The following is an 18,009-nucleotide window of genomic DNA, read 5'->3' as shown; positions in this document are numbered from 1 at the left end:
TTACCATATATCAAAGAAGTTTCAGAAATGACAGCCAGACTACTAAGCCCCCTCGGAATCCTAGTAGCACACAAACCCACCAACCGTCTCAAACAAAAACTAACAAACTTAAAGACCCAGTATATCCCATGGACAAAACCAACGTCATCTACAAAATTCCATGCAAGGACTGCCACAAACACTACGTAGGACAAACAGGAAGAAAGTTAGCCACCAGGATACACGAACACCAGCTAGCCACAAAAAGACACGACCCTCTCTCCCTCGTAGCCCTACACACGGATGAAAAAAACCACCAGTTCGACTGGGACTACACATCTATCCTGGGACAGGGTAAGCAAAGACATGCCAGAGAATTCCTAGAGGCCTGGCACTCCGAGGCCTGGCACTCCAACCACAATGCCATAAACAAACACATAGATCTCGATACCATCTATCAACCTCTCAGAAAACGAACAGGAAATTACATTACCACAAACCCCAGGAACTCTATCCAGGACAAACATATGAGTAGAAAGCAGGAGACAACAGCTTCACTTCACTTGGAGGTCGTCACTGATGATGTTACCGAGCCAGGTAATGAAATGTCTGGATATCAAACCTACAGCTCAGCGAGCAAACCTACACCCTAAACCTCAACCTGAGCTACAAACCTTGCAAAAATCCACACAGTCAATCACCTGAGGTAGGAATTGAACCCGGGTCTCTGGCACTATGAGGCAGCCATGCTAACCACTGTGCTACTGTGCCGCCTATTATTAGTCTGGTGATATTGTTGCTTCACCATCACCTCCCCCTTAAAGGAGAGAGCAGAGATAATGAGGTGGAGAGCTTTATACAAGGAATCCCAAAGCTTACAGCCCAGAGAGCTGAAGGCATAGAATCATAGAGTCCCTACATTCTGGAAACAGGCCATTTGGCCCAACAAGTCCACACCAGATCTCTAAAGAGTGACCCACCCAGGCCCATTCTCGACCATATTACTGTACATTTACCCCGACTAATGCACCTAATCTACACATCCCTGAACACTCTGGCCAATTCACCTGACCTACACATCTTTGGACTGTGGGAGGAAACCAGAGCACCCAGAGGAAACCCACGCAGACACGGGGAGAATGTGCAAATTCCACACAGACAGTCGCTCGAGGCTGGAATCGAACCCAGGACCCTAGTGCTGTGAAGCAGCAGTGCTAAACACTGAGCCATTGTGTTGCCAATGCTGTAGTAATGAAATGAGTGAAGAATTGGAGGAGTGCAGACATCCTAGAGGGCAGGAGGAGGTTACAGAGATGGGGAGAGAGGCTGATTTGATTTAGCATTGTCACATGTACCTAGGTACAGTGAAACGTTTTGTTTTGCCTGCAGTACAGGCAGATCATACCATATAAAATGCATTAGGGTAATAGAACAGAGCGAGGAATACAATGTTATGGCTGCGGAGAAGTTGCACAAAGACCGAGATCAACGTTAAATTTCTTTGGTGACCTTTAAGCGGCAATTGGATAGGTACATGGATGGGTGCTTAAGCTAGGACAAATGTTCGGCACAACATCGTGGGCCGAAGGGCCTGTTCTGTGCTGTATTGTTCTATGTTCTATGTTCTATTTGAAAGGTCCATTCACAAACCTAATGACAGCGGGGAAGAAGCTGTTCTTGAATCTGTCCAACGGAAGAGGTTGGAAGAGATTATAACTGGGGTGGGAGGGGTCTCTGATGATGGCTGGCTTTCTGAGGCACTGGAGTAGATGGAGTCAATGGATGGAAGGCTGGCTTGTGTGACAGACTGGGCTGTGTTCACAACTCTCTGTAGCTTCTTACAGTCCTGGGCGGAGCAGTTGCCATATCTGGCTGTGATGCATCAAGTAGAATAATCTCTGTGGTGCAACTATAAAAATTGGTAAGATTCTTGATATGAAAACAAAGACAAAGATTTTAAAATCATGGCGGGGGGCACTTTGGAGGCCAATAGTTACGGTGAGTCAGTAAACTCCGTGGGGTGGTGGGAGATGGAAGTGGGGAATGCTAGTGAAATGGAATTTGGTGTGAGTTGGGATTAGGAGCAGCAGAGCTTTGAGCTTGGGAGGCCAGTAAGGAGAGCATTGGAGTAACCAGGGAGGAAGCAAAGATATGGCAGAGCAGAACAGAGAGGGAGGGGATGTGATGGAGGTGGAAGGGCGTTTAGTATCAGTGGTGTAAAAGGTAACCTTTTGCTGTGTTCCGTTAGAAACTGCTGGCTGATGAGAGGCTGGTGTCAGCGGAGAAAGAGCTGGAGGACAGACAGTTGCTGAACCAGATGCTGGACTCCATGAAGGTTACACCTTTTCTGAACGAGGACCTGCAAGTGGAAGTCATGAAGGTACTCACTCATTGATAACATGCAAACTTACATGAGGGTGATTGTTCCTGAGGAGGGGGTCCTGTTTACGATGGGGTGCCCCAAGCCTCGGCATGTTGTGGTTGAGGGAATGGGCCTTGGAATTCCAGGGAGACCATATAGACTTTGAGCAGGATTCCTGATCGCAGACCTCTGGTGTTCCAGGATGTCACCTGAAATCCCAGGGGCAGGGCTGTTGTCAAGTGGAATGGGAAGTCCATTCTGAAGCATCGTCTCCTGAATGCCAATCCAACCCTCAACCAGGGAAAGCAAAAGTGGCAGTACCTTCAATGTCATCAGTTCCCTTTAGGTGACTCCTGGGGTAGTACACCTGCCTCTTGTGGACCCAGGTCCCACCGCAGACCGACAGTCTGGCCCAGCACTGCGAGAACATTACAGGAGTTTTTCATGGTGCTCACACACTAGTTATCATCCAACCAGCTTGTCTACAGCTGAGCACCTGATCATTGTGACAATGCTATTTCACTGATCTTACTGGGCACTAATTGGCCACTATCTTTGCTACATTACAGCCTAGCTGCACCATGTTTCAGGATGTTACAGGTGATATTTAAATGTAAGACTTTTCTTCCATGGCCTTTCAAAGGCCCAGGATGGGATATATGTCAATTATCATTCGTGGGAAAGCCCCACTGGACCTAGGTAGAGAGCATGGGCCAAATACCCAGGAAATTTGCCCAGAAACACACTCCGAGCTGTTATGAGATGACATGAGGGAAGGCAGGGCATGATATATGATCATCAAGGTACAGGGTAAACACAGTGCCTCTTAACCTCACTACCTTGACCCTAACCCTTTCCCCATTTGGCATCATTGGAGAGTGCACTAGAATTTCCAAGAAACAGGTGGTTCTGTGGAGATTGTGGCCTGGTTTGAGTTTATATTTATCCCTGGTATTTTTATTCATTCTCTGCTTCTTTGAAAGGTGCTGCTGTGTATCACATACTCATCGTCGTTTGAAATAAATGGCAGTGCAGTGCTGAAGATTGCTGAGGTAACGCTTCCTGTGTATCTCTTACACCCTGATTGTTTTACTGCCTGCTTGACAAAGTGATTCTCCACATATGTGATTATCAATGTTTGCGTACATTTATGTTTACATATGTGTTTGTGTACATGTTTGTATATCTGCTTGTGTCTGTGTTTATGTAAATATTTGTATGTGTTAAATACATCTTTGTATATGTTTTCATGTGTTTGTGTTGTATGCATGTTTGTATATGTGTTTTCATATGTGTTTGTGCTGTATACATATTTGTGCGTGTTTGCATATGTGTTTGTGTTGCATACATGTTTGTATGTGTTTGCATTTGTTTGTATGTTTGCTTCTGTGTTTGCATATGTTTGCTTATGTTTGTATACTGTTTGCATATGTTTTTGCATACATGTTTATATATATGTTTTCATATGCATTTGTACATATGTTTGCTTATGTATTTGTATATCTGTTTGCATGCATGTTTTATGTGTGTGCATGGTGTGTGTTGTCTGTAAAGCCTTTTGGGATATTTTAAAATCAAGGGATCAACTTAATACGGACTGAGCAATTCAGTCCACATTACCAGGTGTTGTTGTGGTTCATTTATGACTCTGACCTCTGAGTCATAAGGCCCAGAATTTAACTCCATCTCCAGGGTCTTTTAGCCCCAAGACCCAGGCTGACACTTCAATACGGAACTGAGGAAATACTGAGATGTTCAACTGAGGCTCCTGTTGCTTGCTTGGAAATGGGGGATTGTAACAGGTCCCTTTGGACTATTGTGGCGATGGGGGATTGTAACAGGTCCCTTTGGGCTATTGTGGCGATGGGGGATTGTAACAGGTCCCTTTGGACTATTGTGGCGATGGGGGATTGTAACAGGTCCCTTTGGGCTATTGTGGAGATGGGCCTTTCTCTGCTGTTCTGATTGATTTTTATTTTCCAATCGACATTACAAAAAAAACAGATTATCTGATTATGATCGCGTTGCTGTTTGTGGGATCTTTCTGTGCATACAATGACCACAAACAATAGGAGCAGGAGTAGACCATTCAGCCCATCGAGTCTGATCTGCCATTTGATCATGGCTGTTAAGTTCCTCACCCCCATTTTCCTGCCTCCTCTTCATTATCCTTCAACCCATTACCAATTAAAAATCTGTCTAACTCCTCCTTAAATTTACTCTCTGTCCCAGCATCTACCTCATTTTGGGGTAGTGAATTCCCACAGATTCACAACCCTTTGGGAGAGGTAGTTTCTCCTCAACTCTGTTTTAAATTTGCCACCCTTTATCTTAAAACAAGGTCCTCTCGTCCCAGAATGCCCCACAAGTGGAACCACGTCTATTTTATCCACACCTTTTATCATCTTGAATACCTCAATTTGATCTCCCCTCATTCTTCTAATTTCACAGAACATAGAACAATACAGCGCAGTACAGGCCCTTTGGCCCTCGATGTTGCGCCGATCCAAGCCCACCTAACCTACACTAGCCCACTATCCTCCATATGCCTATCCAATGCCCGTTTAAATGCCTATAAAGAGGGAGAGTCCACCACTGCTACTGGCAAGGCATTCCATGAACTCACGACTCGCTGAGTAAAGAATCTACCCCTACCATCTGTCCTATACCTACCACCCCTTAATTTAAAGCTATGCCCCCTTGTAATAGCTGACTCCATACGTGGAAAAAGGTTCTCATGGTGAACTCTATCTAAACCCCTAATCATCTTGTACACCTCTATCAAGTCACCCCTCAACCTTATTTTCTCCAATGAAAACAGCCTCAAGTGCCTCAGCCTTTCCTGATACGATCTTCTTACCATACCAGGCAACATCCTGGTAAAACTCCTCTGCACCCGTTCCAGTCCCTCCACATCCTTCCTATAGTATGGCGACCGAAACTGCACACAATACTCCAGATGTGGCCGCACCAGAGTCTTATACAACTGCAACATGACCTCAGGACTCCGGAACTCAATTCCTCTACCAATAAAAGCCAGTACGCCATATGCCTTCCTCACCGCACTATTTACCTGGGTGGCAAATTTCAAAGATGAATCACCTCACACTTAGCTACATTGAATTCCATTTGCCACCTTTCTGCCCAGCTCTGCAGCTTCTCTATATCCTGCTGTAACCTGCCACATCCTTCCTCACTGTCTACCACTCCTCCGACTTTCGTATCATCCGCAAACTTGCTCACCTAACCTTCTAACCCCTCTTCCAGGTCATTTATAAAAATGACAAACAGCAATGGTCCCAAAACAGATCCTTGCGGAACACCACTAGTGACTGCACTCCAAGATGAACCTTTGCCATCAATTACTACCCTCTGTCTTCTTCCAGCCAGCCAACTCCTAATCCAGACCTCCAACTCACCCTCAATGCCATACCTCCGTATTTTTTTGCAGTAGTCTACCATGGGGAACCTTATCAAACATCTTACTAAAATCCATATACACCATATCTACCGCTTTACCCTTGTCCACCTCCTTAGTCACCTTCTCAAAGAATTCAGTAAGGTTTGTGAGGCACGACCTGCCCTTCACAAAACCATGCTGACTATCCTTGATCACATTATTTCTATCCAAATGTTCATAAATCCTATCCCTTACAATTCTCTCTAAGTCTTTGCCCACAACAGAAGTGAGACTCACCGGCCTATAGTTACTAGGGTTATCCCTACTCCCCTTCTTGAACAAGGGAACCACATTTGCTATCCTCAAATAGTATTATTTCCAGACAGTATTAGGCCTAATCTGTTCAATCTGTCTTCATATGACACACCCCTCATCTCTGGAATCAATCTAGTGAACCTCTAGAGTCATACAGCATGGAAACAGACCCTTCGGTCCAACCAGTCCATGCCGACCATGTTCCCAAATTAAATAGTTGCAGCTGCCAGTGCTTGGCCCATATCCCTCCAAAGCTTTCCTATTCACGTACTTATCCAAATGTCTTTTAAACGTTGTAACTGTAGCTGCATCCACCATTTCCTCTGGCAGTTCATTCCACACACAAATTACTCTGTCTGGAAAAGTTGCCTCTCATGTCTTTTTCAAATCTTCCTCTTCTCACCTTAAAAATAGCCTCCCTAGTTTTGAACCCCTGCCCTCTTAGGGAATAGCTCTTTGCTTGTACATTTCAGTAAGATCACTGCTCATTTTTTCTCAGCTGTGGAGAATGGCGACCCACTTTTTCTCAGGGAGGAGAAAGTGAGGATGCTGGAGATCCAGAGCTGAAAAATGTGTTGCTGGAAAAGCGCAGCAGGTCAGGCAGCATCCAAGGAGCAGGAGAATCAACGTTTCAGGCATAAGCCCTTCTTCAGGATTCCTGAAGAAGGGCTTATGTCTGTCGGTTCTCCTGCTCCTTGGATACTGCCTGACCTGCTGCGCTCACCACTTTTTCTCAGCCTACCACCCTAGGACAATCCTCTCACCCTCTACTGATCCTTAGTTGCACTGCTTCCTGTGCAGGTAATAACTGCTGTTTTTCCTGAACTACACAGGCACTGCAGTTTCAAAGTGGTCAGTAAAGCTCCTTCGGAGGTCCGGTGGTTGGGAAACGGTACTGTCCAGACACGAGTCTTTTTGGTTTCTTTTCCCATGTTTCGATCGGTTATGAGGGAAAAGCGGGAACTGGCTATTGTGTTGGATGATCAGCCATGGTCATATTGAATGGGCGGGCTCGATGGGCTGAAAGGCCTGCTCCTGTTCCTATTTTCTGTGTTTTCACATTTCTTGTTTTTTGAGTGTCAATGAGGGAAAGCAGTGTACTTTAGTCCTGTTCGCATGACTAGTGGCAGGATTCAAGCCCTCCCCTGAACACGGCTATTACCCCCTTGCGTCTATTTGTGGGATCTTACTGTGCTGGGCAGTGTCTGCCATGTTTGCCCACATTCCCTAAACAAAGGGAAATGCCCAAGTGAGGAATAAATAAGTAAGCATAGGATGTTGAATGTCTGGGACCTTCCTACTCACCCTGAGAGAAGGGTTCCAGAAACCTTCAGGAGGCCAGATGGGGACCGACATGGGATTCAGCCTTCCTCAACCCCCCCAACCCCTGTAACTGCGATGGGACATTTACAAAGAAAATTACAGCACGGGAACAGGTCCTTCGGCACTCCAAGTCTGCTCTGATCCAGGTCCTCTATCTAAACCAGTCGCCTATTTTCTAAGGATCTGTATCCCTCAGCTCCCTGCCCATTCATGTATCTGATCAGATACATCTTAAATGATGCTATCGTGTTTGCCTCTACCACCGCTGCTGGCAATGAGTTCCAGACACCTACTACTCTCTGCGTAAAACACTTTCCACGCATATCTCCCTTAAACTTTTCTCCTCTCGCCTTGAACTCGTAACCCCTAGTAACTGAGTCCCCCACTCTGGGGAAAAAGCTTCTTGCTATCCACCCTGTCTATATCTCTCATGATTTTGTCGACCTCAATCAGGCCTCCCCCTCAACCTCCGCCTTTGTAATGAAAATAATCCTAATCTACTCAACCTCTCCTCATAGCTAGCGCTCTCCATATCAAGCGACATCCTGGTGAACCTCCTCTGCACCCTCTCCAAAGCATTGGCATCATTTTGATAATGTGGCAACCAGAACTGTATGCAGTGTTCCAAATGTGGCCAAACCAAAGTCCTATACAACTATAACATGACCTGCCAACTCTTTTGTACTCAGTGCCCCGTCCGATGAAGGAAAGCATGCAGTATGCCTTCTTGACCACTCTATCGAACTGCGTTGCCAACTTCCCGGGTGTCTCTGTACGTTAATTTTCCACAGGGATTTTGTATTTGCCATATACTTTGCTGCTTGTCTCATATCCTCTCTCCTTGTCATCGTGAACCAGGTTTGCATCGAGACGTACGTAGCCAGCAGTCACCAGCGCAGTATCAACACGGCGGTGCGAGCCACCCTCAGCCAGATGTTGAGTGACTTGACCCAGCAACTCCGTCTGAGGCAGGAGAGTGAGGTGAGAAGAACTGTGCAGAATGAGGGGAGCACCACGTAAAAAGAGAGGGTCCCTCATTCCAGGGGGATCTTTCTCTCTCAGAAGGTTTTGTGTCTTTGGAGCACCCTTCCCCAGAGGCAGGGTCAATGACTATAGTTCAGGTAGAAGCAAGTCCTAATGGTGCCATGAGTCTATCTACAGCACATGGACTGTGGCGGTTCAAATAGGCAGCTCACCACCACTTTCTCAAGCATAATTAGATTTGGGTGATAAAAAGTGGCCCAGCTTTTACCCAGTGAACGAGTAAAGAAATATAGATTTTGTGACCAACGAGGGAGTCTTGAGTATTGTGCATAGGTAGGCAAGTGGAGTTGAGGTGACCGTCAGTTCAGTCATGATCTTATTGAATAGCAGGGCAAGCTCGAGGGGCTGAATGGCCTACTCCTACCCATGATTTATATGCTCATCTGTTCATATACCAATCAGAGGCATCTCTACTGCCTGTCACTCATTGTTTTGCGCATGGCCTCTTTCTGGACTGGATTTTCCCCAACTGGATGTTGGTCACGGAATTCTGTAAAATGCTGGGGTAGATTAGATTCGATTAGATTCCCTACAGTATGGGAACAGACCCTTCAGCCCAACAAGTCCACACTGACCCTCCAAAGAGTAACCCACCCAGACCCATTCCCTACCCTGACTAATGCACTTAACACTATGGGCAATTTAGCATGGCCAATTCCCCTGACCTGCACATTTTTGGATTGTGGGAGGACACCAAAGCACCCAGAGGAAACCCACGCTGACATGGGAAGAATGTGCAAACTCCACACAGACAGTTGCCCGAGGTGGGAGTTGAATCCGTGTCCCTGGCGCTGTGAGGCAGCAGTGCTAACCACTGAGCCACCGTGCCCCAAAATGGGCAAGTTGTGGGGGGTTTACTGGGATCTTAGCTTGTGAGACAGATATATTGACTCTGAACAAAGGAAAGTTGTGAGGAGCTAAGTTCGGAGTAATGTTAATAATATGAAGTGATAAATACTCTCCTGGTACAGCGTAAAGCGGAGGAATAATCCAGCAGATTTGAATAGCATTACGTGCTGAATGGCCTTCATCTGCACTGTATGGTTCACTGGAATGTATGCCTCACTTGTCGGGACAGGATGGGGATGATTTCTTTCATAGATACACTGTTTAATGTTCATTGAGCAAAGACAGAGGTGTGAAAGATGAATTTTAGCAAGAATACTCTGAAGCTGGGGAAGCAGAGCCACTGGGACCAGTGAAAGAGAGACTGGGGAAGTGGGGTTACTGTAGGCTGTGGGCAATGTTGGCGGGGTGGGCTGGGGAATGATTCTGCCATATTGGGGGCGAACAAGACTGGGAGCTAGAGGTCCTGTGAGGGAAATCATGCTAAATAAGGAAGGAGAGAGATATCAAAAATGGGAAAATGGCCTAGAGAGGGAAAACCTTTCAACTATGGGTCACTAAACTTACTGGGAACCAAGAAATCTTGAAGTCAACACGCTAATGAATTCCGTGCAAATAATATGGAATCTTGAGCTTAAGGTAGTGGAAACTCAGGGCAAAATGTTATTGTCATGATTAGATAATTTAATACTGAACAGCTCTGTTTCATAAATATTTACATTTGTGATATCATGTCTCAAAGCATCTCAAAAATGTTGAATTACTTGAAATGATTGCTTTGGAGACAATAATGCAGCTTGTTTCGCTGTGTACTCACCAGTCCATGGCAAAAACATCCAAGGCGATAGTTTTTTGTCTACAGAAGTGTGTATCAGTTATTTCTTTCTAAAAAATGGTGCAAAGTTATGCCTGTTGTCTTCTGCCAGTTTAAATACTGTAGTGCGCATGATATTAATGTGTTCCTTGTGTGTTGTAATTATGTTAAATGGAGGGTTGTAATTATTCACGATACTGATGAATTCTTCTAATTTTGTTTCTGTCTGAGTCCTAATACTCCACGCAACAATGCAGGTATTGTTACGATATGACCCTATCACCTAATGAACGGATTAGTGCAAGTGAAAATGTAGTCCCTCGAGAAACAAAACGTAGCCCCTCGGAATTCAAAGGGTAGCCCTTAAGAGGCACTTGAAAACAATTGATTTTACCCCTACTGTATAATCTGGCTTTTCTTCCAAATTTGTTTGGAGGGTTGTAGCTGAAATGTTCCCTGATGGGTGTTTTGAGGTAACATAAGAACTAGGAGCAGGAGTAGGCCATTTGGCCCCTCGAGCCTGCTCCACCATTCAATAAGATCATGGCTGATCTTTTCATGGCCTCAGGTCTGCTTATCTGCCCTTTCACCATAACCCTTAATTCCTTTACTATTCGAACATCTTTGCCTTAAAAACATGCCTCACTGGGCAGGGAATTCCACAGATTCACAACCTTTGGGGAGAACAAGTTCCTCCTCAACTCAGTCCTAAATCTGCTCACTTTTTTTTTGAGGCTACGTCCCCTATTTCTAGTTTCGCCCGTCGGTGTAAACAACCTCCCTGCCTCTACCTTATCTATTCCCTTCATAATTTTATATGTTTCTATAAGATCCCCAATAACATTGACTATCATAGCAGAAAACCCTGGAGAAGATGACAAAACAATTTCAGTATCAGGTGAGGCTTCACTAAGGGTAGAGTAATGAAAGGTTCCACATCTGTAAGTTGGAGATAACTCAAATGCTCTATTTGCTATTCACATATAATGGAGACCCCTGTATCTCTGATGTCCATGTTCCCAAACAGAACCTCTTTGAACTCATGGATTGAGATACTTAGCAGAATTGCACTTACTTAAGTTAACCTTGGACATGGGTTTTCCCTGTTTATTTCTGCAATCTTCTCTGCAAGTTGAAAATGAGAGTAATATTAAGCGTGTTGTATCCTCCTTGATGCACAGTTGAACTTCTATCACATAGTGTTTGAACCATTTAAAGTTCCTTTGCATTCCAGTCACCGGTAAGTATGTCTGCTCATCATATGTGTGGCTCCAGTTGTTGTTGACAGTTGACCTGACTAAATGAATCAATTTCCCTTCTCTCGTCAGAATGAGGATGGTTGTACATTGCAGGAGGAACATTACAGCAAAGGTAAAAAATCCTTCGCCCAACTTAGGGGGAGCACAAATACCAACATGTACTTAAATAAATCGCAGAACTGTGGATGTTGGAGATCTAAAATGGAAATGGAAATGGAAATTGCTGGAGAAATTCAGCAGGATTGGCAGCATCTGTGAAGAGAAAACAGAGTTAATGTTTTGAGTCCGGCTATCTGAAGAGGAGTCAGATCTGTTGAGTTTCTCCAGCAATTTCTGTTTTTGTGTGTACCATCGTATACGCGTTGGGCCAAATGGCCTGTTCTTGTGCGGAAGGTTAGACATGTAATTTAAGCTTGCTTATAAAGTCACTTAAAGAGGAAGGCATTCAGCCCATTATACCTGTATCAACTTTAGGAACAATTTACCTAACTAACCCATTGGAGATTAACAGGAGACTTGATCAACGTATACAAGATCACAACAGGTTTATGTAAAGTTGACAAGGAAAAATTGCTCTCATCCATTAGCCCATCCCATGAATTACAAGGACGAGAGGAACACATTTTAAGGTTTTGGGCAAGAGATGTGGGGTGGGGATAGGAATGTCAGTGAGTGATAATAATTGGTATTCTTTGCCTTCAAGGCAATATGGTGGAAGCAAAGACGATCCATGATTTTTAAAAGAAATTGTGTGGACACTTAAGGGAAATAAACTTGCAAAGCCACATTTATGGAGTGGAGGAACAGGATGGATTTGATCGCTCTGTGAAGGGTCAGCATGGATTCAGTGGGCTGAATGGCCTCCTCTGGCATAATGTTTCTATAGCTCTGTCACTCTTGTAGCCCTGCAAACTTTATAGAATCCCCTACTGTGCATAAAGAGGCCATTCAGTCCAATGAATCTGCACCGACCCTCTGGAGAGCATCCTGCCCAGACCTATGCCCCATCTTAGCCCATTTACCATTGGCTAATCCTGTACAAACCTGGACACTGTGGTGTAATTTCCCATTGCCGATCCACCTAACCTGCACCTCTTTGGACTGTGGGAGGAAAATGGAGCGCCCAGAGTGGGGCGAGTGTAAAGTCGGGTGGCTGTACATACATACATAAACCATTAAAGATCATTTGGATTTGTTAACAAGCCTATTGATTGGAATAATGTGGTACATGTGCCTGATGTAGGCAGTCGGGCAAGAGTAGGCAGTTTGTTTGACGTGATACAGGGAAGGGAGAGGAAAACGAGGCATTTCATTCTTCAGGATGTCCCGCACATGTCAACTGTATACCCCCCTCCCCTTAATGCCAATGAGTCCACACTTCTGTGCTATCAGCCCGACTGGACCCAGACCATCCTGCTCCCCGCCATACTTCCATCCCCCTGCCCTAAGACCCCATGGTGTCCCTTTACCACCCAACTCCTCACAAGAAAACCATGAACCTCCCCTGGGCCTTTTTCTGCAATTCCGGGTGTCAGGAATATTGGAACTCATGGTGAATCAGATCAAGTAGCAGCTCCGAAGGGAGGGATTATCTTCCAAGTGAGGACCAGAAGCCCCACCATTGGTTGGTTTAGCCCCAGCCTTGGCATGTTATGGTTTCAGTGTGGGCTTGCAAGGAGTGAATTGTGGACAAACCCTCCCTGCCCTCCCCCTTTATCATCCACCCTATGGAGTTTGTGACTACCCTCTCGGGTGGTCTCTCAAAAGACCACCATTGTGTCTTACAGATGTCACCATGACAACCTTGGACTGAGTGGGTAGGTCTTAACTCCCCTTTGATCAGGCTGTCGGCTGTCCATCCCAATGTCTCACCATGTGACTTGGTTTCCATTACACTACACCATGTTGAAGTCTGCCTTTCCTCGTCCCATGTTGTACCCCTCCCCTCCCCCTGTTATTCCTGAAGCCAGTGTCAGGCTTTATTGAGCTCTCAGAGATGTTTGCGTCGTGCTGATCGTCCTATGCTCCTTTTGTCAGGCTCCTCAGTCCCGGTCGAGTCGCTGTGTGAGGACGTGGTCTCCGTGCTTGCTGTCCTTTGCGAGAAGCTGCAAAGAGTGGTGACGTAAGTGGACTCTCCATGGTTCAGGCTTTAAGACATTTCCCTAAAGATTATCCACAAACCTGTCCAGCTCAGGCCTAACTACCACACACACTCAGAAATCACAGCAATGACTAGAATTCTCTGCCAAGTCTGTCTGAGGCAGCGTGACTCCCCTCTCCATCCTAACAGCTGGCCCCAGGGATGATAGTGGGGAAAGGAATGTAACTGCAGTTCTAACTACAGAAGGACTGAGGAGGAAGAGAGAAGAGAGGGAAGCTGGTGGTGGGGCTGGCTAAGTTTGCTCTTGTAGAGAACCAGCACTGTACGATGGGCTGATTGGCCTCCCTCTGTCCAGTAACCATTATGTGGTTCACTGATTGATGTATTCATGGGATGTAGGCATCACAGGCTTGGGGCAATATTTGTTGCCCATCCCTATTTGCACTTGAGAAGGTGGTGGTGAGCTGCTTTCTTGAACTGTGGCAATCCATGGAATAGGGATGCCCACAGAGCTGATAGGACGGGGTTCCAGCATTTTGCCTCAGTGATAGTGGACGCTGGTTGGTCCATCCAGTTTCATTTTTTTTTTGTTTCGCAAATATTTTCCAACAGTCCCAATATCAGGAATCACGCGGTTGCCTCAGCTTTTCAACTTGGTATGGGATTTAGTCCTTTCTCAGTCCCATGGAGAGTTCATTTGTACTAATGTATAGGTCCCACGAGATATAGAATGGGCAGCTACCACAAAGCCGTGTCCATTAGCCATTTTCATTAACATCAGTTTCCAAACTGCCTATATGTTATACTCTTTAAAGTACTCTGAAATTTAGTTTGTAGGATATGAGCCTCAGTGGAAAGACCAGCATTTACTGTCCATCCCTAAATGTCCATGAATCACTGTAGTCCAGATGACATAGGTACCCAGCACAATGTTGTTAGGGAGGGAGTTCCAAGATTTTGACCCAATAACACTGAAGGAATGATAATGTATCTCTAAGTCAGGATGATTTATTGGTTTGTAAATGGTAGTGCTCCCATGTATCTCCTGCCCTTGAACTAGATGCCCCAGAGGGTGCAAGTCTTGGTGAACCTTTATTGAGTTACTGCAATGCATCTTGTGGATAATATACACAACTGCCTGAAACGTTTATGCTCCTGCTCCTCGGATGCTGCCTGACCTGCTGTGCTTTTCCATCACCATCCTCTTGACTACTGCCATTATGCATCAGTGGCTAAGAGAGTGTTGTAAGTGGTGTCACACATGTGACACAGGTAACTTCACAGTGCTGTTTTGGAGGCAGTTTCAGGATTTTGACCCAGGCACACTGCAGGAACAATGGTATATTTCCAAGTTAGTGAGCTTGCAGGTGAAGGTGTTCCCATGTATTTGCTGCCCTTGTCTTTGTAGATGGTAGTGGTCATGGGTTTTGAAGGTGCTGTTGAAGGAGTGTTGGCAAGTATACATCTCGTTGATGGCAAACAATGGAGTTCACCTCTTTTTGTCCATGTTTGGGCCAGGCTGTAATGAAATCAGGAGCTGAGTGGCCCTGGAGGAACCCAATCTGAGCATCATTGAGCAGGTTATTGTTTTGCTGCTTGATAGCTCTGTTGCTGTCACCTTCCATTACTGGCTGTATTTGGTTGGATGATGTAAGGTGCTGTGAATGCAAACATATACAGAAGCATCCCAGTCTTCATAAATTGTTCGATTCCCTTTTTGTTTATTGATTTTCTTGTAATCCCCTGAATGAGGAGGGCGTTAGAGTCTGGATTAAGCACCTATGCAGAAATTTTGCATTTCACACTGTCTCGTTCAGTTGAATTGGTGATATGTGGTGACGTTTTCTCAATGTATGCAATACTGCCACCAGAGTATCACAACCAGTGGGCATACTGTGAGCATACAAACATTAGCCATGAATTCTGGGGACTATCTGCTGCCCGTAGATCATATAGGTTTGAATTTATTGACTAGCTTCTTGCATGGACCCATTTCTACTTTTCCTGTGGTATTAAGGACCTGTCTGTTAGAATTTCTAGTTGAATTTGTCTGAACTGCGTTTTAACTCCTGCCCTCTTCCTTTCAGTAATAACCAACAGTTGCAGCTCCTGTACCTGGAGTGTATCCTCTCCATGCTGAACAGTTCCTCTCCTGTCATGCATCGTCATAAAGGTTTCACAGACCTCTTGTGGTGAGCTGTATTATTGATGTATTTGCAGTGTCTCTCATTTCAGTCTGTATTGTTTGAAGTGCTGACCATAAAACATAGGGGAAGAGGTAAGGCCATTCAGCCCAACGAGTCTGCTCCACCATTCAATGCGATCATGGCTGATCTGATAACTCTCAGCTCCACTTTCCTGACTTTTCCCCATAACCCGTCATTCCCTTACGGATTAAAAATTTGTCTGTCTCAGCCTTGAATATCTTTATGACTCAGCCTCTGTAGCCCTCGAGGGCAAAGAATTCTACAGGTTCACTCCCCTCTGAGAGAAGGAATTCCTCCACATCTCTGTCTTAAATGGGTGACCCCTCTGAACCGAGACTTCCCCACAAGAGAAAGCAACTTTTACCCTGTCAAGTTCCTATGTTTCAATAAAGTTGCCTCTGAATCTTTTCAGTGAATGCAGGCTCAATCTATTCAACCTGTACAAGTCATTGGTCAGACCACGTTTGGAGTGTTGTGTTGAGTTCTGGGCACCTTATTTGCTCACCAGGAGTCACAATTTCAAGAATGTCAGCAAGGGAGCTAGAATGAGATGAAGAGAAACGTCTTTACTCAGATTCATTAGGGTTTGGGATATACTTCCTGGGAGACAGGCGGTGGCAAATACCAAAAGAGGTTTCAAAGGACAGCTGGATGTATATTTGAAAAGGATGAATTTAGATGGGTACAGCGATAGAACTGGAGAGTGGTACTGGCTGGGTAGCTCTTTCAGGAGCTGGTACAGACACAGTGGGTTAAATGGCCTTCTGTGCTGTAACATTCTGTAACCTGGGTCAAATGTTCACTGATGCCAGGTCTCTGCCAACTGTCTGTTGGCAGCAGTTTCTGTTGCCAACTTGGTGTCTCTGTTATGTGCTGCAGAAAACACCAACTAAAATGGTGCGGGGAAAGTGTGGAGGTTGTTCATCAAAGAGGGCATAAAAACTAACATAAAAACTTCGATTGTGTTAGACTGTTTGGCTTTTAAGAGCCTCACTGTCCATTCTAATCTATCCTGATTACTTGTCTTTGTACTTCATAGTACATTCCCCCAAGGACAGGTGACCAGAAGACCATTCGACCAATCAGATGGGGGGGGGGGGAGATAGGGTGTTGTAGCGATGCCACTGGGTTAGTAATCCGGAGGCCCAGGCTAATTATCTAGGAACATGAGTTCAGATCCCACCATGATGAAAACCTAAATTTAATTCTAAATCTAATTATACAATAATGAGGCATATCTTAAGCTGGTGTAAATTATTATCCACAACAAAACATTAGTCCCTAAGACTGGAAAGCAATCTGAAGCAGCAGTACTGGAGAGCAGATGTACTCTGTACCTCACTGACACGATCCATAACTAATTCTGTTGCTAAGTAAAGGTTATTGTGTCTGATTGGTCCAATTATTTCTGCGACAAAGAACTAACAGCTAACTTTGACACAATTAGTGCCCAACTCTCGGTGTGAACTTACTTCAATAAAATCTCTCCACATCCTCCTCCTTTTAAGACTTCCTCAAAACCTATCTCTTTGTCCATGCTTTAGTCATCTGTTGTAATTTCTCCTTCAGTGGTTCGATGTTATATTTTGTTTGTAGGTGCCTCTGTGAACTGCCTTGGGGCAGTGTATTATTATGTAAGAGATGCTATAAAAGTACAAATTATTGCTAGCTAGGCCCCAAGCTGAAGATAAGGTTTCCCTAAATCTCTCAAACTCTCTCTCTCCTCCTTCAAGCTGTTGACCAAGTGGCTCAGTCACCTGATAATGCCCTTGTGTGAAGTATCCTGGTAACATTACTCTGTTAACAGTGCTATTTAAATGTGAGTTATTGTTGTCCAAGCTTCTTCCTTGAACCCCTTTCCATGTTGTTGCAGGAAGCAGCTCTGTCCAGCCCTGATTGTCATCCTGGGTAACCCTATCCATGATAAGACCATCTCGTCAGGTCATGTCGCCTCGCTGACGGAGACTGAGGCTTCTTTGACCGGCGTCTCCGATCATGGCCGCGGATCAGGCTGTTCGTCCACAGCGCCTGCACTCATTGGACCTGTGGCACGCACCATCTACTACATAGCAGCGGAGCTGGTGCGGCTTGTCGGCTGCCTGGAGTCACTGAGGCCAGTCCTGCAGTCCCTTTACCATCGCCTTCTGCTGTATCCACCACCACAACATCGGGTAGAGGCTATCAAGATCATGAAGGAGGTGTGTTGGTGTCTTTCATTCCACATTGGAGGTGATGGCCTAGTGGTGTGACCACTGGATTGTTCATCAGGGGACCCAGGTTTGAGTCCTACCATTGGCGGACGGTGGAATTTGACTTAAATAAACATCTGGAACCAAGAGTCTGATGATGACCATGAAAC

General features: G+C 45.2%; 1 protein-coding gene across 2 annotated transcripts in view; it reads left to right on the top strand.

Moving 5' to 3' along the window:
* arfgef3 (ARFGEF family member 3) overlaps window positions 1-18,009 on the top strand; it is a 152,313-nt gene that overhangs the window by 48,839 nt on the left and 85,465 nt on the right. For both annotated transcript variants that reach the window (XM_043695352.1, XM_043695353.1), the window contains exons 4-10: window positions 2,228-2,359; window positions 3,325-3,393; window positions 8,238-8,360; window positions 11,412-11,454; window positions 13,380-13,464; window positions 15,531-15,635; window positions 17,524-17,848. In XM_043695352.1, the coding sequence (XP_043551287.1) occupies window positions 2,228-2,359; window positions 3,325-3,393; window positions 8,238-8,360; window positions 11,412-11,454; window positions 13,380-13,464; window positions 15,531-15,635; window positions 17,524-17,848 (882 nt within the window). The remainder of the gene's footprint in view (window positions 1-2,227; window positions 2,360-3,324; window positions 3,394-8,237; window positions 8,361-11,411; window positions 11,455-13,379; window positions 13,465-15,530; window positions 15,636-17,523; window positions 17,849-18,009) is intronic.

This window comes from Chiloscyllium plagiosum, chromosome 9, assembly GCF_004010195.1.
Source record: "Chiloscyllium plagiosum isolate BGI_BamShark_2017 chromosome 9, ASM401019v2, whole genome shotgun sequence".
Taxonomy (NCBI): Eukaryota; Metazoa; Chordata; class Chondrichthyes; order Orectolobiformes; family Hemiscylliidae; genus Chiloscyllium; species Chiloscyllium plagiosum.
This window is presented reverse-complemented; position numbering and strand designations above follow the sequence as displayed.